This window comes from Odocoileus virginianus, chromosome 33, assembly GCF_023699985.2.
Source record: "Odocoileus virginianus isolate 20LAN1187 ecotype Illinois chromosome 33, Ovbor_1.2, whole genome shotgun sequence".
NCBI classification, from domain to species: domain Eukaryota; kingdom Metazoa; phylum Chordata; class Mammalia; order Artiodactyla; family Cervidae; genus Odocoileus; species Odocoileus virginianus.
Window position 1 is genome coordinate 26,547,534 of NC_069706.1, and position 26,667 is coordinate 26,574,200.

General features: G+C 42.7%; 1 protein-coding gene across 4 annotated transcripts in view; it reads right to left on the bottom strand.

Moving 5' to 3' along the window:
• Positions 1-631: 631 nt before the first annotated feature.
• Positions 632-26,667, bottom strand: part of PSPH (phosphoserine phosphatase) — a 30,419-nt gene continuing 4,383 nt past the window's right edge. The window contains exons 2-9 of one of the 4 annotated variants that reach the window (XM_070461258.1): positions 25,649-25,700; positions 22,805-22,973; positions 22,466-22,688; positions 17,653-17,707; positions 7,958-8,116; positions 5,868-6,002; positions 5,278-5,423; positions 3,329-4,299 (exon numbers count right to left, since the gene is read on the bottom strand). In XM_070461258.1, the coding sequence (XP_070317359.1) occupies positions 4,037-4,299; positions 5,278-5,423; positions 5,868-6,002; positions 7,958-8,097 (684 nt within the window). In that variant the 5' untranslated portion in view covers positions 8,098-8,116; positions 17,653-17,707; positions 22,466-22,688; positions 22,805-22,973; positions 25,649-25,700 and the 3' untranslated portion in view covers positions 3,329-4,036. Of the gene's footprint in view, positions 1,147-3,328; positions 4,300-5,277; positions 5,424-5,867; positions 6,003-7,957; positions 8,117-17,652; positions 17,708-22,465; positions 22,689-22,804; positions 25,701-26,667 lie in introns of those variants that run through there. The other 3 variants (XM_070461259.1, XM_070461257.1, XM_070461260.1) reach the window with 3 other exon arrangements.

Here is a 26,667-nt window from a genome sequence, read left to right on the forward strand (position 1 = left end):
TTAATTCATGTCATTATCAAATATCCATGTTAAAAAATTGGAGTGTAATTGCTTTACAATGTTGTGTTAGTTTCTGTTGTATAACGATGTGAATCAGCTATGTTCGGGTACATCAGTATATGTACAACCTCTCCCTCTTGAGCTTCCCTTCCACCCCTCTATGTCATCACAGACACCGGGCTGAGCTCAAATACCTATCTTTTAAGGTCAGTACTTTTAAGGCTCCACTGTTACCTTTTTAAAAAAAGCCTTTGTAACATATCCTGCCTGACAAATACCAGGAGGGAAGAAAAGAGCTTCCACCCCTCACACTCAACACCGCCCCCAGTGGTGGGGCTGATGGTGGCTGTGCTGTGACCAGCACTCTGCTCTGGGCTCAGCAGGATCTCCACCCCTTGGTTCCTGGCCTGGAGGCTGCTTCTACTCATATACTTAGAGTATCTGAAATATTGGATACTGAAATACATGACAGGCAGAATTAAAACTTCAACAAATCAGAAATTCCCTGGCAGTCCAGTGGTTAGGAGTCTGAGCATTCACGGCCAAGGGCCTCGGTTCAATCCCTAGTCAGGGAACTGAGGTCCCACAAGCCAAGTGGTGTGGCTCAAAAAGAAAACAAACTACAAATCTGTTTTGATATATGCATAAATTTTTATTTGTATATAAAGGGAAAACCAATTTCATTTAAAGCTGCCTAATCCACATTCCCAATAGTGAAGGTGTTTAATTTACCATCCACCTTCCAAAGCCTTCAAATCAAACATAGCTAGAATTGACTGATAAAGAATTGATAGATTGATAGAGAATTCAGATTATAAAACTCTCCAGGCAATTCAATGGTCAAAATAATACTGGAACTACAGTTTAAAAAAACAAACCACAATGTTCTATGAACCCTAACTATCGTTTACTTGGAGGTACAGATAATCAATACAAAATTCATAGATTGGGTTGTAATCAGCAATTGGAAGCAAACAGTATCAAACTGCATAATTTTTTAAAATTAACCTGAAGTTATGAACTTTATAAAAATGGATCTTATTCTTCCAGTGCTCCCAGAAGCTCTATAAAATCAGTGATGTACCATTCCGCGTTATCCTTTACTTGCTGCCTGATCACATTTCCTCCAAATCCAATGAAAGCATCCTAAGAAGAGAAAGAAAGGGAAATAGTTGAAAAGGAGAGAGAGAAAAAGAGACAGCAGCAGCCTAGGGAAATAAGTATTATTGAAAAGAAGAAATTCTGTACAAAGACAGGTGAGCCCAGCATCACCTGGGATGCCTCCCTCCCCAGCTCCCTGTGAGCCTGCTCATCACCTCCTCCCCTCCTCCTGCCACTCGAATAAATGAGTCTGACCACCACTGCAGCAGAAGCACTCAGCTGGACACTGTGGGCTTCAGAAGAACTGAAATCCTTGTAAAATCAAGACAACTGCTTACAAAAATAAAACCTGGGACTTCCCTTGGTGGTCCAGGGGTTAGACTTCTTGCTTCCAATGCAAGGGGCCCAGATTCAATTCCTGGTCAGGGAACTAGATCCTGCACACCACATCTAAGACCCTGCACAGCCAAATAAATATATATTTTTTTAAAAATAGGGAATTCCCTGGTAGTCCAGTGGCTAAGACTCCATGCTCCCAATGCAGAAGGGCCTGCTTTCAATCCCTGGTCAGAGAATTAGATCCCACTTGCTACAACTAAAAATCCCAAGTGCCACAACAGAGCCTCAGGACAGCCAAATAAATATTAAAAAATAAGTAAATAAAACCACACCAGGTGGTAAACATCTGAGTTCTAAACTGGGTGGCAATCACATCCAGGCCAATTTCAAAGAAAGAAGACTGAAGAGAAGCCTGTTGGGCTGGGGAAATGCCCGAGGCATGGAATCAGGGCCATGTTAGAATACCTCCCAGCTGGTGTCCTGGGTGAACCTGAGGGACCCACCACGCTGCCCACAGGGAGGCCTGTTATTCTGGGCTGAAGGAGGTAACAACCCCCAAGTATGTTAGCAGCATTCTATTTTTCATTGGTAGAATAACTTAAAGGTACATTGTTTCCTTCATTTATTCTCAGTGATACCTTCTTTTAGTCAATGATTTTTGAAATTTTTTTTGGCTGCACCTTCACAGCATGTGGAATCTTAGTTCCCTGACCAGGGATCAAACCCACACCCGTGCACTGGAAAGTGGAGTCTTAACCACTGGACCACCAGGGAAGCCTCATTGTTGTTAGTCACTAAGTTGTGTCCAAATCTTTTGCAACCCCATGGACTGTAGCCCACCAGGCTCCTCTGTCCATGAGATTTCCCAGGCAAGAATACTGGAATGGGTTGCCATGCCCTTCTCCCAAGGGAAATCCCATAGTCAGTGGTCTTTTTAAGTGGTATTTTCTCTTTTTTCTGCCAGGACACAGACGCAATATACACTGATTTAGAGGTACAAATTTATCTTACTTGCCCTTTCTCTTCATTTTTATTTTCATACCATACAATGGGGGGAAAATAAGTAGATTCTTACATTTAGTTAAATTGAGCCTCTTGAACTCCTGCCTCTGTGGCAGCCCTCTGTTGGCCAGCAACCAGTTCTGCTGTCCTAACACCCTGACTGGTTCCTTCTTGGTCTAGAGGCTTCCAGGACTTCCCATGACCCAAAGGTAACAACAGAGAGCCTAGTACCTGGGGTCTTCTTCTCTTGCTGAAGAGAAAGCCCACTCCCACACTTCCCCGCCCACTGACCAGCCTAAGACTGTACCTAGTACATTAGGACTCTGCTCTGCTTCTTCCCTTCCTCTAGAGGCCCTCCCCGCCAATTCTGCCTGACTCCCACATGGCGACTGCTACCTGTCCTTTAGGGCAGGGCTCCCCACTCCCGGGACACTTGGTACTGCACCCAGGAGAAGGTGAGCAGCAGGAGAGTGACAGAAGCTTCACCTGTATTTACAAACCGCTCCTCATCGCTTGCACTCCTCCTGAGCTCCACTTTCTGTCAGGTCAGTGGCGGCATTAATAAATGCAAAGCCCTTGAATCATCCAGAAACCATTCTCCACCCCTCAACCCCCGGTCCGTGGAAAAATTGTCTTCCACGAAACTGGCCCCTGGTGCCACAAAGATTGGGGAACCCTTTCATTAGGGAGCAGATTCCTCAGACCACCTTCCAGGGCTACAGACCTGCACACACACCACCTTCTCTTGGTTCAGTCGGGCTGTGTCACCTTCTGACCAATAGGATCTTCTGTAATTTGTAATTTTGTCCTTCTTGGATACCGGGATTCAGGGCCCCCTGAGAGAACCCTGCATTACGCCTTGTACTCTGATATTCACTAGCCTGGCTTTCAGTACTTAGTCGACCCTGACATTGGCTGTAAATCATTTAAGAACGCATTATTTCAAACTGACTCAAGTAATGTTAAAAGGATCCCCAAAAATTCTTTAACCGCTTTTGATTAATCATTGACAGACAGATGTTATTTTTAGATGTGAGGAAACTAGGTAGTGAAACGTTCACCGTTATATTTTTGGTTCAGTTTTTTTAAGGTAGAACAAAAAGTTAGAGTCAGTCCTATGTGAAATGGACATGTGATATTTAAGGTATTGGCGACAGTCCACGGGGTCGCAAAGAGTCGGACACAGCTGAGCGACTGAACACACGCACACACACATGTACATAGAACACTTGTTTCCTGCTAGTCTCAGAAAGCAATGTAAATGCAGAAGAAGAATAAAATGCTTTAATATGGGCATGGTATCGACTCTCCCATGACCCTCAGTTACCCCATCAGTAAAAAGGAAAAGATGATACTTTTTTACTTCACAGGGCTGTTATGAAGATTAAATGAGATAATGTATGAGGAAATAGTTTCTCAAATATAAAACACTGAAATTCTGGCTGTAGTGTAAGAGCTGTGTTCATTGTGGAAATGAAGCCAAACCTCACTGAGCACATACTTGGGCTAAGAGGCAGCAGCCATACTGCAGGGAAGTTTTAAATGGGGTTTAAGTTCCTTATTTGCAACCTTCCCTGGGTTTGCAAAAAGTCAATTAATATATTGAGACTAAATATGTTTTGTTTATTTTGTTTTTTTGTTTTACAGTGATACAGGTTTTTGTTTCATTCTCACAAACTGCAAAAAAATTAGTATGCTTAATACATACAGCAGGAGGACAGGCTTCCATGTCTGTGGCTCCATCTCCAACCATGATGATCTTCTTGAAATGAAATTTTTCCTTTAAAAATTTAATAACTTTTCCTTTCCCACCAGATTCAGCTGTTGGTTGCGTCTCATCAAAACCTGCATATTCACCTATAAAACGGATCCACAGAATTAGATCAGTAGGGCCACTTTTTTGCATAGATGATATCCTCATTTACATACCACTGGCAAAGCTAAAAGTGGCCTTTGATAAAATAACACAGCCTGGACTTTCACACATTTCTCAAAATGAACAAGCTATGATTTTAAATTACAAACTTCTTGTCAAGGTTATTCCTTTAGGTGATAAACATCTCACGGTTAATTGGTTTTATCTTCTAAGCTTCCAATATAGCAAATCTCAAACTTATTGAAATGGCAGAACACCATGAAACAGTAATATATTAATTTAAAACATGTTGTTATATAATTTCTTCTAAGAGGAGATTCTAATTTACATTTGATGGATTATTTCCAACTTCCAGTAATTACTACACTTATTCTCTACTCTTTTTTAAATTATTTCTATCTTATAAACTCTTCAAAAGTGTTCTAGTAACACATTTAAATGTTTTAAACTAATACCATTTGGTTTTAAGAATGCCAGCCACCCCCTGACATAACCGGAGACATCTTAAGATGACGAGAAGATTACAGTGGGGGCTCTGTGACGGTCCAGAGAGGGGCCAGGAGGCGCCTCCAAAGGCAGCTACAGTGCAGTGACTTGCTCACAAATTAACTCTCCTTCCTGAGTCAAACACATGAGCCAAATTGGCTCTAATACATGAGAGCTTTCATAAAACTGAAATATACTGAATAACAAAATAAGTCATATGGGTTACATGACATTATTTACTAAAATGCAGACATGTATATACAGATAGATGATTTTATGGATACTGAAGGTAGGAGAGATGATGCCCTAAGTGTACCTTGCAGAGCAAAGGATACCAAGGTGTGAAAGATATCAGTAAAGAGAACCCTCTATCTCAGCATTTAACTCTGACGCCACCTTGCTGAAGCTGCGTTCCAACACACATTAAATACTAAAACTGATTAGAGGGGAAAATGTGACCATGAAAGTCTTACCGTTAAAGTAGAACTTTAGCCTATTGGCAAATACATTGGTTGATGGAATGTTGAGCTTTGAAGCAACATGTTCCACAATGCTCCTAAAGCCACCAGATATCAGGAAAACCTGAACATTTCGTTCTTGTAGGCGACTTACTAGCTCCCTGTAAAAAAAAAAGGAAACTGCAAATACCAAATGCTGATCAATACAAAAGTGAAAACAGGAAATGTGGAAAGGAAACTCAAATATATATTTTCTCCTAATGCATCTGTCCAAGGTACACCAGACAAGGTATATCACCTAGTGAATTAATGTTCCATATATGTTTTTCTAAATGCACTTAGAAATTAGTGGGTGGGGCTTGACTGCTTTAGGAAACCATTCCACAACTCTGTTCTGCCCATGGACCTAGAAACACAAGACGAAGAGGAGATTTTGGCTCTCTGCTGGGAGAGAGGGAAGGCAGACATGGGCAAGACCAACCACCCAGACAAGACCACTCACAAGTACCAAAAGAACCACACAGAAGCTCTACAGTAACAAAGGACATGCCCCCAAAAGCAGGTGCTAATAGAGAGACAGTGTACCCAGACTGGGCATCCCTTACCTTATGCCGGGGGTCAGGTGCGGGGGGTGCTCTGCTAGGAGCCTCTGCACCTGTTCCCTGGAGGGCTGGATCAGAGCTAAGCGCTCTGTGAGGGCAGCCTTGAAAGGCACTGCCCCGCCCATGGCTCGCCGTGTCCTAGGAGGAGGAACATCCAACAATCAAGCCAGCCAAGTCAGCTGTCATCAAAGTTTACATGCCCACCCTCCCTAGCTCCTCACAAGGTCTATCCACGAGGAAGGTGCCCCACCATACAACAGACGTGCTACGTTGCCATGGGAGTGAGTGGGGCCAGGGATAAACTATGGAGGGTTTGCTTGAGAATCACATTAATATTCTGCATCCACAAATACACCATCCAGTGAGCTGAGAAAAACGCATGTACTATCCACAGGTACTTTCCTTAGAAACCATGAGCACTTGTAAACCAAGAAAGAGACTAAAGGCCAGTACTCTTTACACACACACACACACACACACACACACACACACAGATATAATTTAGCATGTTAAAAACAATCACATCAAAGAAAAAGTATGCATGGGCTTCCCTGGTGGCTCAGTGGTAAAGAATCCGCCTGCCAATGCGGAAGACATCGGTTTGATCCCTGGTCCAGGAAGACAGCACATGCTGTGGAGCAACTAAGCCCGTGAGCCGTAACTATTGAGCTGGTGCTCTAGAGCCCAGGAGCTGCAATTACTGAAGCCTGCCCTAGAGCCTACGCTCCACAACAAGAGAAATCACTGTAATCAGAAGTCCATCCACAGCAACAAACATCCAGCACAGCCAAAATAAATAAGTAATTTTTAAAGTATACAGATAAAAAATGTCATAGACGACTTAAGAATAGTGTGCATATATTTTTGCATATATATATATATATATAAATCTACAATATTTACCACTGTTGACTTATATATATTTTGGAGCAGCTCTGATGCTGCTATCATAAACTAAGTTGTACAGCTTGGTTTACTAGGCCAGGCATGCTTGCATCAGATGAAACTGAACAGGAAATGGTCTAGGATCTGGTGAGTGTGGGTGGCACAGGGCAGAGCAGAAGGGAGGAAGGAACTCTCATCCGGGCATCCGTGGAGACTCTAAAACAAAACTAGCTTTCTAGCAAAGCTCTAAGGCCATACTTTCAACCATGACACAAAGCCCTGGACCCTGGAGATCCCGTAGGTTATCTTCCTTGGTTATTTGTGGTCATCATTCCCCTGGCCAAGCTAAGGATGTGTCATCCATACTTATTTGTCACAATGTATATATTAGTGTTATATATACACTTTTTTGGCATAAATATGTGTATAAATGGGAAACTCCCCAGAAGTCCAGTGGTTAGGATGCCATGCTTCCACTGCAGGGAGACAAGTTCGATCCCATATATATATATATTACATACATATATATATATATATATATATATATATATTACATACATATATATATATATATATATATATATATATATATATATATATGCTATGCTTAGTTGCTCAGTCATGTCCAACTTTGTGACTCCATGGACTGTAGTCCACCAGGCTCCCCTGTCCATGGTTATTCTCCAGGCAAGAATACTGGAGTGGGTTGCCTTGCCCTCCTTCAAGGAATCTTCCCAACCCAGGGATTGAACCCAGGTCTCCCACATTGCAGGCAGATTCCTTACCATCCGAGCCACCAGGGAAGCCCATGAATAATGGAGTAGGTAGCCTATCCTTTCACCAGGGGATCTTCCCAACCCAGGAATCGAACCAAGTCCCCTGCATTGCAGATGGATTCTTTACAAGCTGAGCTACCAGGGAAGCCCATACACACACACACACACACACACACACACACGTATTTATATAAGCCCATATACATATATATATATATGGAGATATATATATATATGTAAATGGATGGTTGGATGACGTACTACACCAACAAATTCAGCTCTAAGTGATGGAAAAAAATAATCTAGTGCCCATGTTTCATAGAAAGGGACTAAAATCAGGGAATTGTGGCTCTGGTCCTGTGCGTCATCCAAAAGTCACTCTTCTTTTGAAATCCTCTATCATTTCATAAGGTGAATAAATACTGTTCCTACATTTCTGACACGGCATCCTCAACTCCACAGAATTTGGCCAGCTCATCAATTCCTTCTTCTTGGATGACGGTGCTATCAACATCAAAGCACACTGCATCAGCTGAACAGAAAAGATTCTTTAACTCTGAATGGGAGACCATCTTTGGAAGAATTTTCCTCCTACAACAGAAAAAGATAAATCTATTTAAAGACATAAAATATAATCATCTGTTGTTGTTGTTCAGTTGCTAAGACCTGTCTGACTCTTTGCAACCCCATGGACTGTAGCACGTCAGGCCTCCCTGTCCCTCACTATCTCCCGGAGTTTGCCCAAGTTCATGTTCATTGAACTGGTGATGCCATCCAACCATTTCATCCTCTGTTGCCCTCTTCTCTTTTGCCTTCTCTCCTTCCCAGCATCAGACAAAATATAATCATAAAAAGGTCTAATTTTGCCTACGAATGTCAATATATTGTATTTCGTATCAAAGTCACTGAAGCCCGTATAAGCATGTCCTTATGGATTCATTCTTTTTTTTTTAATACAAATTAAGCACCTTCTAAATGTCAGGCTCTAGGGCTACAAAGTTGAGTGGAGACCCAGATTCTGCTCCCAGAAATTAAGTCTAGTGTAGGTTATCAATTTATGAATGTATGTGATTTTCAACCAATATTCACGTACTTTTGACCTAATCAGAGCAATAAGGCAAGTGCTACAATGGAAATGTGCATAAGATACTGTCAGCACACAGAGGAAATGGTTAACCTTGTCCATGAGACAGGCTTCCAAGAGATACAGGCATTTGAGCTGAATCTTGCAGAGGAAGTGGCCTTCTCCATGGGCTCTCAAAGGGAAGGGTATCAGTTTGCTGTGTCCTGAGAATAAGCCAGAGGGAGAACAGCAGCAAGGAGGGGGGTAGTGATGGCAAAGGGAAGAACATGTGCAAAGACAAGGCGGCAGAATGATGGCTGATGAGTTGGGAGCTGCCCAACGGCCCAAGCCAAATGGCAGGCAGTGTACGGGCAGCTAGTATGGGCGGGCTAAGGGGCTTTTTTTTTTTTTTTTTTTTACTTTGCTGGGTCTTCATTGCTTCACACAGACTTTCTGTAGTTTTGGCGATTGGGGACTGCTGTTCGTTGCGGTAGATGGACTTCTCATTGCCATGGTTTCTCTTGTCGCAGAGCACAGGCTCAAGAGCTGAGGCTCAGGAGTCGTGGTGCACGGGATCAGTCGCCCCACAGCCTGTGGGATCTTCCTGAACCAGACATCAAACCCGTGTCCCCTGCATTGGTAGGCGGATTCTAATCCACTGGACCACCAGGTAAGTCTTAAGGAGTCTGGATTTTAACATTCTAGCTAACGGAAGGACTTACCTGGTGGACCAGGAGCTAAGACTCCATGCTCCCAATGCAGGGGACCCAGATCCAATTCCTGGTCAGGGAACTAGATGCCACATACCTCAGCTAAGAGTTCATATGCTGCAACTAAAGCTTGGTGCAGCCAAATAAGTAAATATTGGTAGTGGTGGGGGGGGAGGACTTTTAGCTAATAGGAAACCTTGAAAGGCTTTATACTTCAGAAGTCAGAGCTAAACATACACGTGAGTTTGTTTCCGGTGCAGAGGTGGTAACTGAAGCCACAGGCTGCTGGAAGAGAGAGTGGAGAAAGCGGAAAAGGAGAAGGCTGAGGACAGAGCACACAGGAGCAGGACCATCAAGTCAGGAGCCTGCGAAGGAAAACGAGAGGGAGCAGTCACAGAGAGGAGCTGAGAGACCACAGCGCTGCAGGAGCTACGGAGGGCAGCTGCAAAAGAATGTTGAGTATTTTTTTATTTTTTTAAGAAAATTGGGGCTTCCCTGATGACTCAGTGGTAAAAAAAAAAAAAAAAAAAAAAAAATCCACCTGCCAATGCAGGAGACACCAGTTCAACCCCTGGTCCAGGAAGATCCCACGTGCCATGGGGCAGCTAAGCCCATGCTCCCCTTGCACCTTAGAGCCCGTGCTCCACAACAAGAGAAGCCACTGCAGTGAGAAGCCCCAATTCGCCACAACTGGGGAAAAGCTCAAGCGGTAACAAAGACCTAGCACAGCCACAAATAAATAAAATTATTTTTAAAAAAAGAAAGAAAATCAATGGACTAGAGTCTTGGAGGTGAACTAGATCCTAGAGGTCGTCCGGGTCCACTCTCCCATCAAAGAAACTAATACATCATGTACAAGGTACACGGACCATGCAAATCAGCATAAACAGTGGCTGACAGCTGACTCACCGGAGCCTGCCCAACCCACTTTGTAACTGATTACAAACCAGTGCATTTGGTAGAATGATCCAGTTCAAAGCTGACCTGGGGGGAAAAAAATCTTTCAAGCCGGGGGTCAGCAAAACACTGCCAGTAGGCCAAATGCAGCCTGCCACCTGTTTTTGTACAGCCTGTGAAGAATGAATTTTACATTTTAAATAGTTGGAAAAAGTAGAAGAGTAGTATTTTGTGATATATGCAAGTCACATAAAATTCAAAATTCAGTGTCTGTAAATAAAATGTTATGGGAACATAGCCACGTTCATCGTTTACGTGTCTATAGTGACTTCCCCACAAGAGCAGACAAACTGAGTAGCTGTGTCAGAGACACTATGGTCTGGAAAGCCTGAGATACATACTGTCTGGCCCTTTAGAGAAAAATTTTGCTGATCTTTGTTTTGAGCCCTTACAAAAGAGTACTCCAAACAGGAAACACCAATTTCATTGGAGTCCCACTAAAAACAGGCAGAGGAGGGTAAATTAATGAATCCAGTTAGACAACAGAATTCAAAACTATGCACTGACATTATCAACCTAAATTTGAATAAGTCTCCATAGAAGACAAGTATTTTTCAAAAACATGAATACAAAACACATCTGCTGCTGGTTATCTATTGGGTTTTCTGTAAGAGATTATGAAAAAACCCAATCGACTTTTTGGCCGACACAATACGATCTGTTTTTTACCCCCAACATTATGTTCTTGTTCAAGCTGACCCCTCAAGTTAGAGGACCAACTTCCCAGGTTCACATATCTGCTCTTGGAGGCTAAGCTTCCTTGCTGGTTGGTTCTCTTAATGTAATAGCCCACGGTCCGTACTTGGTCTTCTCTACCTATATACACTCCTTGCTAAGTGCTAAGTCACTTCAGTCATGACCAACTCTTTGCAACCGTATGGACTGTAGCCCACCAGGTTCCTCTGTCCCTGGGAATTCCCAGGCAAGAATATTGGAGTGGGTTGCCATTTCCTCCTCCAGGGGATCTTCCCCACCCAGGGATCAAGCTGGAGTCTCTTATGTCTCCTGCTTTGGCAGGGGGATTCTTTACCACTAGCGCCACCTGGTCACTCCTTAGAGGAATTAATTTATCCAAGATCATAGCTTTAAATGTCAGCTCTATGACAGTAACTCCCAAATGCACACCTGCAGCTGTTTTCTCTCCCAAACCCTAAACTCTATCTACTTACCTGACTTCCACTCAGATGTTTAGTGAACATCCCAAACATAAAACATAACATCCAAAACTGAACCCCCAGTCTTCCCTCCCCTCCTCAAAGCTGCAATTTTTCAGCCTTCCTTCTCTCTCTTGATGGCAACTCCACTCCTCAGTCACCTTTAACATTTCTCTTTCCCTGAAATCCCACATCCAATCTTTCAGGAAATGCTATTTGTTCTGCCTTTAATTTTTTTTTTTTTTTTTTTGGCCGAGCCCTGCAGCATGTGGGATCATAGTTCCCTGAAAAGGGATCAAACCCATACCCGCTACAGTGGAAGTGTGAAGTCTTAACCACTGGACCTCCTGGAAAGTCCAGTTCTTTCTTTAAGAGCTAACCAAAACAAAATCTAACCAAAGTATGACCACTTCTCACCCATCCACTGCTGTTGTTCCAGCCTGCACCAATGTTTCTAGCCAAGACGGTACCAACAGCCTCTTAAAATGTCCCCACCTCTACTATCTGCTCTCAGCATAACAGCCAGACAACCACTGTAAGCTATAAGCCAAATCATGTCACAATCTTAGTTCAAAATCCTTCAGTGGCTTTTCATTTTACTAAAAGTAAATGCCCAAGTTCCTATGATTACCTATAAGATCTGCCCCCCAACTCTGGAACCACCACCACCAGCATGCCCTCCCCATTACTGCTCTGGCCTCATCTCCTACCCCTCTCACCCTTGTTCACTCTGTTCCAGCCTCACTGGTCCTCTCGCTGCTCTACAAATATACCAGGAAGGCTCCCCTCTTAGGGTCTTTGCTCTAGCTTCGCCCTTGGTGAGAATGTTCATCTCGCGAATACCCGCTTGGCCAGTTCCCTCAGAAGCAGTTTGCCCAGAAGTCAACCTGACTACCCTGTTTATCACTATAACCCCCTTCCCTGACCTTACCTCTGACATTACTAATCTCCCTCATGATGCCCTACTTCTTTTCTTCTGTAACATCTCTCATCTTCCACCACCTGATAATATATGTCTATTATGTGTTGCCTATCTATTCCCATTAAGATGTAAATTTCACAGGAGTAGGATCTTTATCATCTTTGTTCACTGCTGGATCCTTAGGACTGAGAACGGTACTTGGCACGTAGCAAGGCTCAGTAAGGCTTCCCAGATGGCACTAGTGGTAAAGAACTTGCCTGCCAATGCAGGAGACAAAACAGATTCAGGTTCAATCCCCGGGTCAGGAAGATCTCCTGGAGGAGGGCATGGCAACCCATTCCGGTATTCTTGCCTGGAGAATCCGCATGGACAGAGGAGCCTGGCGGACTATAGTCCATGGGGTCACAAAGAGTCAGATATGACTGAAGTGATTTAGCATACGCACAAGGCTCAGTAATGTGTGTAAATGAATAAAGCTCAAATGCCATCTTCACTATGAAGTCTTCCCTGATCCCCTGAGCTGGAAAAAATCTCTCCCAGAACTTCCACAGTACTTTATGGAGACCTGCTTTAAGATATGGAATTCATAATAATCCAACTGATACTGATCTACGTGCATATCACTTTCACTCCTGGGTGGCAACCTCTTTGTACTAAGATACAAAATTTTCCAAAACACCTATTGTTTTGAACCTTTTCTGAGTAGATACTCAATTAATTTCTGAAAGTTTAATGAATAAATAAAATGATACAATTGTGAATTACATACACACAGCTAACAATTTTTTAAACCTTTTTATCGTGGCAGATTTCACATACATATAAAAACAGGAAGTATGAATACATGAACTCCCTGTATTTATCATCCTGTTTCAATAATCAAAGCAAATCTTACTTCATCAACAACCCCACTATAAAAGGTTCTGCACCCCAATTCCAAAATGGGGGTTGGGGTTCCCACACATCCAAGCAGTTTTTGGATACCAGCAGGGTGTTCTATTTTTTGATTCAAGTCCGACACTATCTACCCAGAGAGGGCATCAGATTCCACGGGTTAAAGGTTCAGTCCACAAGACTGACTGCACTCCACCCCTGACACACACACTCTCTCCAGATGTCAGTCACAAGTCCAGATTATCATCACCTGTGCTTCTGACTGACCAGCTATAGAGTGGAGGTTCCAACAACCCTATCCTTGGGTTCAATTAATTCATTACAGAGACTCTCAAAATTTACTAGGTTTATTATTAAAGGATATAACTTAGGAAAAGCAAATGAAAGAAATGCACAGGGCAAAGATATGTGGGAGGGGAGGGGAGCTTCCATGCCCTCTCCAGGATCGCCATTCTGCCCAAATCTTCACATGTTCACCTACCCAGAAGTTCTTAGAACCCCATCCTTTGTGGGTTTTGAGGAGGACTCATTACAAAGGCACGCTTGATGAAATCATTGGTCACTGGTGCCCGAGCTCAGCCTCTAACCCCTCTTGGGGTCAGGTCAGTGGGACCGAAGGTTCCAACCCTCTCATCACATGGTTGGCTCTCCTGGCAAACAGCCCTCATCCTTAGGTAGGTCCAAAAGTCACCTCATTCACACAAGAGACATCTTTATCTGTCTCATCATGGAAAATTCCAAGGGCTATAGGAGCTCTGTGTCAGAAACAGGACAGGTCCAAACACGTGTCTATTACAAATCACATTCTCACATCCACAGGATTCCATCTTGAGATAAATCTGACCTATCTCAAAGTAAGTCATATCATTTCATACAAAAATATTTCAATGTATATACTTAAAAGGTAAAGGCTCTTTTTAACATACATAGTCATTTGCATTTATTAACTATACTGTTGGCACCTGCCTATATTCAGGTTTGGCCGCTGACAACTGTGGAATCAAATCAGGTTAATCACAGCACACCTCAGAATGTCCCTGCTTATCCATTTCTCATTATTAGCATAGAAATCAACATAATGTCTCTGTTACTTGATTCATTTATGCCCTTCACGATTCAAATCCTCTCCATTTCACCAGTCTGCTTCCCACCACTTTCCTCCCCTCACAAACACTCACATACACATACACATACTTTACACTCAAGGAATACAGAGGACTTCTTGCTCCTTAAACATGTCATGGTTTTTTAGTTCTCTATATCTTTGCAAATGCTGTTTATTCTGCCTGAAATCAGAGGCAGATAAGGGGCAAATTCCTATTTATTCTTCAAGGTGCAGATTAAATTATTTCCCCCATACTATCGCCTTCATAATCCCCACCAAGAATTAATTAATTACCCCCATTCCTCTCCTAGAATGTGAGTTCCTTCAGGGTAGGGACCTTGACTGAATTACTTTTCTGTTCCAGCACTGCTGCTGCTAAGTCGCTTCAGTCGTGTCCGACTCTGTGCGACCCCACAGACTACAGCCTACCAGGCTCCGCAGTCCCTGGGATACTCCAGGCAAGAATACTGGAGTGGGTTGCCATTTCCTTCTCCAATGCATGAAAGTGAAAAGTGAAAGTGAAGTTGCTCAATCGTGTCTGACTCTTTGTGACCCCATGGACTGCAGCCTACCAGGCTCCTCCGTTCATGGGATTATCCAGGCAAGAGTACTGGAGTGGGCTGCCATTGCCTTCTCCACTGTTCCAGCACAGTGGGTGTTAAATTGAAATGTTTCAGGAATTAGAGTTGAATCTAAGCAGTTAATGAGAACCCAACACAGAATCGAGTACATTACTGTTCTCAATTAAACAATTCCAATTTAGTATGCTATTACCCTAAAATGAAAATCCTTAACCAGAAATGACGACTACCACAGAGAAACAGAATCAACATCATATATTCCGAAGTTGGAAGGAAGCTCAAAGCCATTATCTGGGGCTAGTCCTGTGCCTTTCTACAGGAACAATACAGATACATCCATTTACCAAATTAACTAATAGAGGTATAAGGAATTAAATGCTTTACCCAAGGTCATACAGCTCCTAAGTGATGGCCAAAGAACTGAAATTTGGATCTCAAATGTACAGAGACAACATAAAAGATGTGGATAAATTAAGCAGAATTAAGTAAAGTTAGACATTGTTAAGAACATAACATGGATCCAGGAAATGTCAAAGACTTCCACCAAGAATTCAGACTGGGGACTTCGCTGGCAGTTCAGTGGTTGAGAATCCACCTTGACGTGCAGGGAACGTGGGTTCAATCCCTGGTCAGGGAACTAAAATCCTACAGGCCACGGAGAAAATAAGTCCACGTGCCAGAACTGAAGAATCCATGTGCCACAATGAAAGATCCCGCATGCTGCAACTAAGACCAACACAGTCTAATAAATAAAAATACTAAAAAAAAAAAAAAAAAAAATTCAGACTATTCTTCAAAGACAATGAAGCCAGTCCACAGTGCCACTCTGTGCCCAGCACAAGATCTGGGAAACACAGAATGGGCACCATCTTCAAGATGCTCTCAGTCTCACTGGGATGGCTGAACAAATCATTATTGCTCACATTTGAAAAGCCAGAGCCTTGAGCCTCTTTCCAACCACTGATACCAGCAATAGCTTCAACCAGATCATGAGCCTCAAATACAAAAGGAAACATACATTTTCTCTAATGAAGTAAGGACTGATTTCTACAAACCTGGATGAACAGTAGTCCTGACTTAGAACTGCTGACACCTATAGGTTGCACTGTGGTTCCCACGACAGGATGTTTGAGACAAACTATTGGAGGACAGAGGGGAAAAAAGTACCCACAAACTGAGAAGGCATCTTGAGAGCAACAAATGAGGCAGGCAGATCCATATAATCAGGGTACTTGGGAACAGGGCATGCACTCCTAAGCCAAGATTGATGAATGGTTAAGTAGTCTTGGGGGTGCTGGAAATATGTCAGGGAGGGTTTTCATCATTGTTTGGGGACTAACAGAGCATAGAGCTACCTGGCCCTGGTGATTATTAAACAATGTCTATTAACTGCAAAGCTGCTGACGAAAGAGAAGTGATTCACTGCACAATACAGTGTTGGGTAGGGTCAGCAGAAGGACAGGAGAAACTCTAAGGACCCAAGATGGGGCTAGTTATGCTAACAGCTGTGCACAAACATTACACTGAAGCTACCTGGAAGGCTAATTTTTTTCTCCATGCCCTCCCTAGAAGACAGAGCTAGATTATATGACCTTAACCTTGCCCCCAGAATGCTTGTGCCAGGGGATATGCCCTCCACTCCTCAGCTTACATGGGTTTCAATCCCCTGCTTAGACTACAGAGCAAATTCAGCTTCCTTCAGCACTTTGCAGCCCCCACTGTAAAATGCTCTATCTCCCTGTTCACTTCTGGTTCTCTTTTTTTTCATCATCTCCACCAGGAGTGACTCGTGATTCGTACAAATTCAAAATTCTCATAGTTCTGGGGTGGGAAGGGAAATCTGCTGAGTAAGTTCAATTGCTTCAAAGTGAATTGTGTACATTAGAAAAATCGTTGCTGGAGAATGGACTCTGGAGCCCTCACATCCAGACTAGCAAGGAAGGGAGACAGGACAGGGGTGGAAGAAATCCTGGTGGAAAGGTCTGTGTTTAGACATGGCAGTTCCCAAGCCTGGTCCCGACCCCTAGACCACTGCCTTCTGGGGCTCAGGACAGGACTCCTGCCCACCCGACCCCAAGCAAGTCCACCATGGGGAAGCAGAGGGCCAATTGGTAAAGAAGCCACAGCTGACAACCTCTTGTCACCCACTCCCAGTTCCAAAAGTAAAAAAGCAAGCTTTCCTTCAAGGCCAACCTTAGGAAGTCTGATGTTAGATAAGAGGGAGAAAACTTTCTCATCCCAACAAACTCTCTTCCAGCTTCTCATCTAAGTGTCTCACAAGAGACATCTAAGGTCACCTTCACCAACTCCCCCTTTTGCTGGGGTTGACCTCTTACCTTCACCTATGTAAAAAAAATATAAGCTGGTACAGAGGTTGAGGAAGTCAACAGAGCAAAGCTTCCTGGACTCAGAAGGGCATTATCTGGGTGGCTTTGGTCCTGGTGGTGAGGCTGTTTGGGGCCCTCCAAGCAGTGAAACAAGGTCCAATGCAGTCTGAGAGGTTTCTGGATCAGAGAAGAGTCAAAGAGCCTTCGTGTAACTAGGACGGGGGGTTCCTGCCAATGCATTTATAGTACATTTTATGATTTTAAAACAAAACAGCTCTTCTTCAGGGAAACCGAGATTGTATGTGTACCACATGGCTTTACAGCAGACAATTCTTTTTATGCAGGTGAAGAGTAAACTGATAACTGATAAACATATAACATTGACAATGACAACAACTGACAAATCGGACTCACGTTTCTTCAGTGCTGGATTCCCAGGAGACAACGGTCTTCTCTTCCCACTTCTTTCCTGGGGAGGGGGTGGGGGATAAAGAAATTCAGGATAAAGTTCTGACTACAAATTTCTTTAAGAGAGATCTCATGAGTTCTGCAAGAGTAAGAGCCTAGAAAGAACTGGGAAATCAACATCAAGGTCCAGACACAGGAGAAGAAAGAGACTGTCTAGCTTCACTATCCTCCCTATGTAGGACTAGAACAAAGAAAAGTTGGCTGTAAAGTCTCCGAAGGCTACTTTCTCTGGGAAAAACTTCACATCTGCCTCCTTCAAGCTCCACAGAAGAGGAAATATACCCTTTTCTGTGGCTTTAAACCAGAAAAAGCTTCGAATCTGATAGAAAAATCACCTACACCTGATTGGCATGTCTCAAAGGCAAGGGAAAGGAGAGAAAAAGGGAAAGAGGATCTTGGGGGAAAACAAAATACAAATACAGAGAAGCCAATGTAGGAACATTACAGACTGTGCAAAATGGTCCCTGCTGTCTTCAAAATGAGGAAAGTCAACAACATTCCAAGAATAGTCAGAGAGGAACCCTGCTGCCCCGTAAGAAGGGAACGAAGCCAACAACTTCCAATTATTATCCTCATCATTTAAACTGTAAAAAGAAGTGGACGAAGGTGCTAAATCTCAGAAGAAACAAACAGACAAAAAGAAGCAGTTAAGAACAAGCAGCAAGAAAGAGCAAAGTCAAGTCAAGTGGGGCTTGACAAAGGAAAGCAACAGAATGGAAAGAAATCTTCCGGGAAGTTCAAATACAGTCCTCACTGCACTCAGAAGCGGTCTGGGGTACCCTTTCTCTCACCAGTCATAGAGGATGATACTCCCGAGAAGGAGCAAGAGCACAAGCTGTACTCCAAGCCTTGTACCTGAGCATGCAAGCCCAGCGTGTCTTCCACACTCTGCCGAGCTTCTGCAGGTGTTCTGAATCCTGCTGCCTTGCAGGCCCGTGAGAGCTGCATCCTATTGGCCCTCCCCGGAAGCTGCTCCTCTTAGGAGACAACCCACTGCCCGGAATGGCAGCACAAGAATGGTACTATTTCCAATTTGCTCCTTTTTTGTTTGTTTCTTTTTCAAGCGTGAATTATTTTTTTATGTGTGTATGTATTTTATTTTATTTTGGCACGGCTGGGTTTTTCTTGCTGTGGCTGGACTTCCTCTAGTTGCAGCCATTGGGAGCTACTCTTTGTTCAGGTGCTTCTCATTGAGGCAGCTTCTCTCGTTGCAGAGTGCGGACTCTAGGTGTACAGGCTTCAGTAGTTGAGGCTCGCGGGCTCCAGAGCCCGGGCTCAGTAGTTGTGGCACACTGGTATTTGCCCGGAGGCATGTGGGATCTTCCCAGACCCAGGGTCGAACCTGTGTCCTCTACATTGGCAGGAGGATTCTTTACCACTGGACCACCAGAGAAGGCCCTAATTTGCTTCTTTAAGATAGTTTATTCTTTCTCCTTTGATCCATTTACATCTAAAGAAGAAATTCTTTTAATTATAAAGGCAGGCTCTTTTTCTCTTCTAATTTAGAATTTGTACATTGCTACTTACCTTTTTTTTTCAATTGGGCATGTATTAAATCATGTGGAAGCTTAAAATGTTCTTTCTATTTTGTTTCACCAATATGAATATGACAAGACTCTGATAGTCATTATATTGAAATCCTACCTGGTAGTTTTAATTATACATAGAAATACTAAAATGTACATCCTTCCCTAACCTGTAGTCCAATGACAAATTATGTAAAAATAATAATAAAACTTGTAGTCCAATGCCAAAAATCAACTCCAAATGAATCAAGACCTAAACAAAAAAAGCTAAAACTATAAGACTTCTAAAATGCAGGAGGAAAATTGCACTCCTGTGGCAGGCAGCCTCTAAAATGGCCCCTAGTAGGAATTTCCTGGAGGCCCAGTGGTTAGGACTCTGTGCTTCCAGTACAGAGGTCTTGGATTTGAGCCCTGGTTGGGGAACTAAGATCCCGCAAGCCACACAGCTTGGCCAAAAAACCAAAACAAACAAACAACACCTAATGAACCAACTTCCTGCTATTCCAACCCATCTCTAACCCCCTGCCCTTGATAGTGAGCTGGGTTTAGTGACTCTCTTCCAGTGAACAGAATGAGGCAGAGGTGATAGGATATCACTTGCAAAATTAGACTGACATAAATGAGTGTATATAACTGTGAGATCTGAACAAGCTCTATGGATTGTGCCAGAGTCAGTTCCTTTAGATGTTGGCCTCAGGGGAAGGGACATGGGAGAAGGGGAAGTGCATGAGATTTCCCTGTATATTTCTTTGCAGCCCTCTGTGAATCCATAATTATTTCTAATCACACACACAAACAAAGTGGGTTTTTTAAAGTGAGTTTATCTAGGGGAATTCCCTGGTGGCCCTTTGGTTAGGACTCAGTGCTTTCACTGCCAGGGCCTGGATTCAATTCCTGGTCAAGGAACTAAGACCCTGCAAGCCAGGCAGTAAGGCCAAAAAATAAAGAGTGTGTGCACCTGTTGTCACTTTAAAAGAAGAACGTGGCTTCCATTCTTGCCCCACCCCCACTCCTTGCTCTACCAGAAGGCAGCTGCCATGTTGGTAGCTACCCTAAGAGAGATGCATGTGGCAGAACTGGCAGCAAACAGCCAGGGAGAAACTGAAGACCTCAGTCCAACAACCCTCAAGGAACTGAATCCTGTCAACAACCAGATGAGCGCACGAGGAAGCAGATCTTCCTCCACTGAAGTGTTCAGATAAGTTGACCTTGGCCAACTGCAACCCCTTAAGAGACCCTATCCAGAACCACCCAGATAAGCTGTTCCCAGACTTCTGACCCACAGAAACTGTAAGAAAATAAATGTTTGTCTTTTAAAACTGCCGAATTTGGGGATTATTTGTTATGCAGGGATAGATACCTAATAGAACAACCATAATTGGTAAACATTTTCTTAAAGAAAACCCAAATAGCATGAATAATAAAAGGAAAAAATGATAGATTGGACTCCATCAAAATTAAAAACTGCTTTTCAAAAGACACCATAAGAAACAGGAAAACAAGGTAAGTCACAGAATGGGAGAAAATATTCACAATCCACATATTTGAGAGGACTTTTATCTAGAATAAAGAACTTTTACAACTCAATAAAACACACAGCCCATTAAAATATGAGCAAAAAGAGATCCTAAAAGGCATCTCAAAAAAGATGTGCAAATAAGCTCAAAAGAAGAATAACTTTAAAAAGATTGACATTATCATGTAATGGTGAGGACATGGAACAACTGGAACTCTCATACAATGCAACACTGTACAACCACTTTGGAAAACAGTTTGGCAGTTCCTTACGAAATTAAACATTTACTTACTGTAAGAGTCAGTCAGCAATCCCATACCTGGAGGTGTATTTAAGAGAAATGAAAACACATTCAAAGCAGCTTTATTCATGATAGCCCAAACGACAGATAAAGGGATAAACAGAACACTACTCAGCAATAAGAAAGGAATAAATTACCAATGCATACTATAACATAAATAGCTCAATTGGTAAAAATCTGCCTGCAATGCAAGAGACCCAGGTTTGATCCCTTGGTTAGGAAGATCCCCTGGAGAAGGAAATGGCAACCCACCCCAGTATTCTTGCCTGGAGAATCCCATTGACAGAGGAGCCTGGCAGACCACAGTCCATGGGTTCACAAGAGTTGGACACGACTTAGTGACTAAACTAACCACCATCATAACATGAATAAATATTTTTAAAAAATTATACTGACCAGAAGAAGCCAGACACAAACGAGTATGATTCTGTTTATATGAAACCCTAGAAAATACCAAGTGCTATAATGACAAAAATTATAGAGACCCTAGGAAACTTTTAGGGGAGATGGAAGTATTCTATTGTGATGGTGAATATAAGTGTGTACAATGCTGTCAAAATTCATCAAAATGTACACTTAAAATGGGTGCATATTGTTGCATTAGATTATACATCAATAAAATGTAAGCTTAAAAATAAGTTATAAGGGGTATTTCCCTGGTGGTTCAGTGGTTAAGACTCTTTGCTTCAAAAGCAGGTGGTTTGAGTTTGATCCCTGGTCAGGGAAAAACTAAGATTTCCCGTGTCGAGTTTCCCAGCCAAAAAAGAAAAGTTATTAGATATGTATCAGATAATCTGAAAACTTAAAACATTCTGAGTATTTTGTTTTCCAATATGAAAGTGACAGGACTAGGATAATTATATTGAGAACACATAGGGCAGTGGAGATAGCATATAGAAATTCTGGATTTCATTTTTCTTCCCTGATCCTCATTTCAATCCAGTAGTCAAATATTTAAAGAGTAAACACCATGTGCAGGTCACATATAAGGAAAACTTAGAACGTTAAGTTTATGAATGGAAGCATTATTTATTTAATTCCCGGCTTGAAGCCGTACAACAAAGTATCTGGTAAATACATATTTAAAATTCGAATTCTGATGAAAAAGAAGTTGACGAAGTCAGATACTGCAACTCTAAATTCTGGAACTTTTCCTACTCTTGTACTGATGACTCCCCTATGTGGGATTGCATCATTCATTCATGCTGTTTGGTAACAGGCAGCAGTGGGATAAAACAAGTGAAAACCATCAAAAGTAAATGGATGAAAAGAAAGCCTTGGAATCCCATGACATAATTTACCTATCCTGATGAAGAGAAAGAAATGCAGAATCATAAAGGCCCCGGGTATAGGACAGGCGGGCCGCTCAATCAGAAAGTTGGGCACACGGCGAGATAAACACTTGCCCAGACTTACCCCGGCGCTGCTGCTCCTTCCTGGGCCGCTGCCACCGCCTTCAGGTCTCCCGCGGCTGTAAAGTTCCGACTGCAAGGGTCCGAGGGTTGGCTCCGACGTTCAGTTGTGGAGCTTGAGGGAGGTGACCGGTGCAGAGCCCCAGGGACTTTATCAATCACCAGATCCGCTGACAAGTGCGGTGGCTTCTTGCGGGATTTGCATCTCTTTTATACTCAACTGGAGCCTGCAAGACCTCCTCTCAGCAGAGCCGGGCTGGGAAGAAGCCCTTGGCCCCGCCCCCGAGGGAGGGACTCCCTGAACCCGCCCCCTCCTCCCGCCGGGGGCTCGGCGTCGGCAGACCTCGACTTGCATTCGGCGGTGGACGCTTTCCTGCGGAGCCGCGGGCCACTCCACCTCCACTTTGCAGAGGTGAAATGCAAAAGCTCCGGTCCTTTCCCAGCGCTCCCCACCGTCGCCACCCACTTGGGATAAGAGTCGGCGAGAGAAGAGAGGGACCTCTGTACTGATTCTGCAATGAACGAAAGCCCCTTAGGGGTTTATTTTTTTAATCCACGCTTGGCTTTCTGCTCTTGTAGGAATTTAAGTCCCAAGAGAACCGCAAAAACTGCTCACATTCGCAGCTAAAATGCAGAAACCCATGAGTGACAAAATAGTCTTTGCACCCCCAGCTTTTTGAGGGGGTCCTCTTACTTTCTTCTTGGTATCACTTGCCCAGCTAGTTTTATGTTGACTACTGTAAATAAGGAGTCATTGCCCACAAACGTTTACCTTTGGGCAGCTGTCGAGCCTAGGCAGTGAGGTCCTACCCTGAACAACGGAAACCTCCGATACTGACAGTTCACGTCTGCAGGCTCCCTCCAAACTGGTGATTCACACAGAGGGGATGCTGGAGTGAGGCTGGGACACAGCATCCCTGCCCTTTGCTACCAGACCTCTCAAAAAACACAGCTCTATCCAGAAACGAGAGTCCTGATGCTCCGAGGTCACACGTGACTTTGAAGTTCAATATTCTCACATTTCATCAGTAAGAAAATGTTTGCAGGTTTGGGGCACAACCCATTCAGTTTTTCCCAGATCTGCCAGGGATGGTTTTGATGAAGGACAAGAGAGAGGAATTTTGATGATTTGAAATATGAGGTAAAAGATTATATAATAGGGGAGAACAAAATAAGGGGGTCTAAAAAATAAATTTGTCAAGAACCTGTTTATATTCTATGGCAAGTAATATAGAAATACTGGGGAATAGAAGAAACAAGGTGGTAAACACCAAATACTTGTATATAAGTATTAAAATGGTAATTGAGAACTTATTTCAAGAGGAAAAGAAATAGTAGAAGAGTTCATTTTTGCTACTATTCATATTTCATAGATGCTTAATGTTAAATAGATTTCAGGTAAAATATACCAAATAAAATCTGTCAACTACTTATGATGCCCATACCCACCTCACATTCACACCTGTATTAACACTTGTGGATGTGAGGTGGCAGTGTTGTGCACACTGTTTAGCTAGAACACATACTAGAAAAAAAAACTGTTCAGGGAATTTCTTGGTAATTCAGTTGTTAGGACTCTCACCGCCAGGAGTCCCTCACTGCCAGGAGTCCAGGTTCAATCTCTGGTTGTGGAACTAAGATCTCACCAGCCATGCAACGCGGCAAAAAAAAAAGTTATCCAGAGGAGGTTAATGAGTAGTCACAGATACATGGAACAATCAGACAAGGGATAACTATATTAACAGATTTTAACATGCTTCATTGTTGTTCTTCTGAAGTAATGGTAAATAGCATACCTGAACCAAATATAAACATATTGTAAGTCTAATAAAAACATTAGCAAATTATTTTGCAAAGTTTTAATTGTAACTGGTTATTAAAAAGTTAATATTGAGTTTAATCATAACTGGTTATTAATACAAGTAATACTAGTATTCCTGAAAGGTTTTCTATAGATCACATTTCTATAAGCTAACAAATTTTCTAATGATTAACTATTTTAGAATCAAGTGCTATTTTTATAAAGTAATTCATTGCTAAGAAAATAGCTTTCTAAAATATAGTACACTGGACAGTCACTCTAGGAAACAATATAGTATTATTTAGCAACACTGAACCTGTACATTTTCTATGACCCAGCAATTCCATCTCAAGAATGCACTCAGGGACTTTCCTGGTGGACCAGTGGTTAAGACTCCACCTTCCAATGCAGGGGATGTGGATTTGATCCTGTTTGGGAACTAAGATCCCACATGCCGTGTGGGGCGACTAAGCCTACTCACCACAATGAGAGAAACCCCAAGCACTGTAAGGAAGACCCAGTGCAGCAAAAATTAAAGGAAAAAAAGAAAAAAGAATGTACTCAGAAGAAAGTCATACATGAGTGTCAAGAGTCACATATGAGAATGTGTGACAATCAAATAAGTCACACTCTGGAAATATATCCATGATATGTCATGAATAAAGCAGGTTGCAGAACATTATATATAGCTTACCAGTTTTGAAAAAGAACTCTGTGTATGTCTATAAACATGTGCAGTATATGATATATACTCAGTATATCTGAGTCTCTATATAGTTGTTAACTCTGGGGAGTAAAAAGAATGAAGAATTTACCTCACTATATTATTTGACTTCACAGATATAGAGAATAGACTGTGGTTGCCAACAGGGGGGTGGGGGTTGGGGGTAGGAAAGATTTGGAGTTTGGGATTAGCAGATGCAAACTATCATATATAAGATGGATAAACAACAAGGTCCTACTGTATAGTACAGGGAACTATATTCCATATCCTGTGATAAACCATAATGGAAAAAAATGAGGAAATACATATATATATATATTATATATATGTATGTAATTATAACTAAGGGTTTCCCTGCTCAGATGGCAAAGAATCTGCCTGCAATGTGGGAGACCTGGGTTCAATTCCTGGGTTGGGAAGATCCTCTGGAGGAGGGCATAGCAACCCACTCCAGTGTTCTTGCCTGGAGAATGCCCATAGATAGAGGAGCCTGGTGGGCTATCATTCACAGGGACGCAAAGAGTTGGACATGACTCAGCGAGTAAGCACATGTGTAACTAAATCATTTTGCTATACAGCAGAAATTAACACAACATTGTAAATCAACTATACTTTAATAAAATTTAAATATATAAAGTAACTTCTCTTAGGTCTGCACTTACTTTGCAGGTAGCACAGGTTTGATCCCTGGTCAGGGAATTAAGATTCCATACTCTGTATAGCATGGCCAAAAAAAAAGAAAATTCATTCTTAAATTTCTGCTCCTTTCACAGCTTTATCCATATTAGTCAAGATTCTCCAGAGAAACAAGATCAACAGGATGTGTATCTCATCTATCTATCTATATATGTATGTATACACACACACACACACACACACACACACACACACACACACAAAACCAACCTCATGGGGTATCTGCTGTTAAAGATATTTAGGGCATCATCTGCTGTTAAAATGAGAGAGAGAGAGGACTCCCCTGGTGGCACAGTGGATAGGAATCCGCCTATCAATGAAGGAGACAGGGGTTCAATCCCTGGTCCAGGAAGATTCCACAGGATGTGAAGCAACTAGTTGTGTACCATGACCGCCGAGCCCGTGCCGTAGAGCCTGCAAGCTGCAGCTACTGAAGCAATGTGCCTGGAGCCTGCGCCCGGCAGGGAAGCTCCTGCACCGCAGTGAAGAATAGCCCCCACTCTCTGAAACTAGAGGAAGCCCTCACACAGCAACGAAGACCCAGTGCACCCAAAAATAAAGAAACGAAGAGAGACAGAGAGATTTTTTTTTTTTTTTGGCACATCTTATGGCCAATGGGATCTTAGTTTAGTTCCCCCACCAGGGAATGAACCCTTGCCCCCTGCAGTGGAAGTGTGGAGTCTTAACCACTGGACCACCAGGGAAGTCCAAGATTGATTTCCTTTAAGGAATTGGGTCACATGACCGTAGAGGTTTGGTAAACTCAAAATCTGCAAGGTAGGCTGGCAGACGGGAGGCACAGGGAAGAGACACAGAGTCCAAAGGCTGTCTGCTGGCAGAATCCCGTCGTGCTAGGGGGAGATAAGTCTTTGATCACATTAAGGCCTTCAGCTGAGGAGGCCCACTCATTATGTAGGATACTCTGCTTTACAACAGAGTATATTTAATCCACCAACAGAGTATATTTAATCCACCAATGTATTAA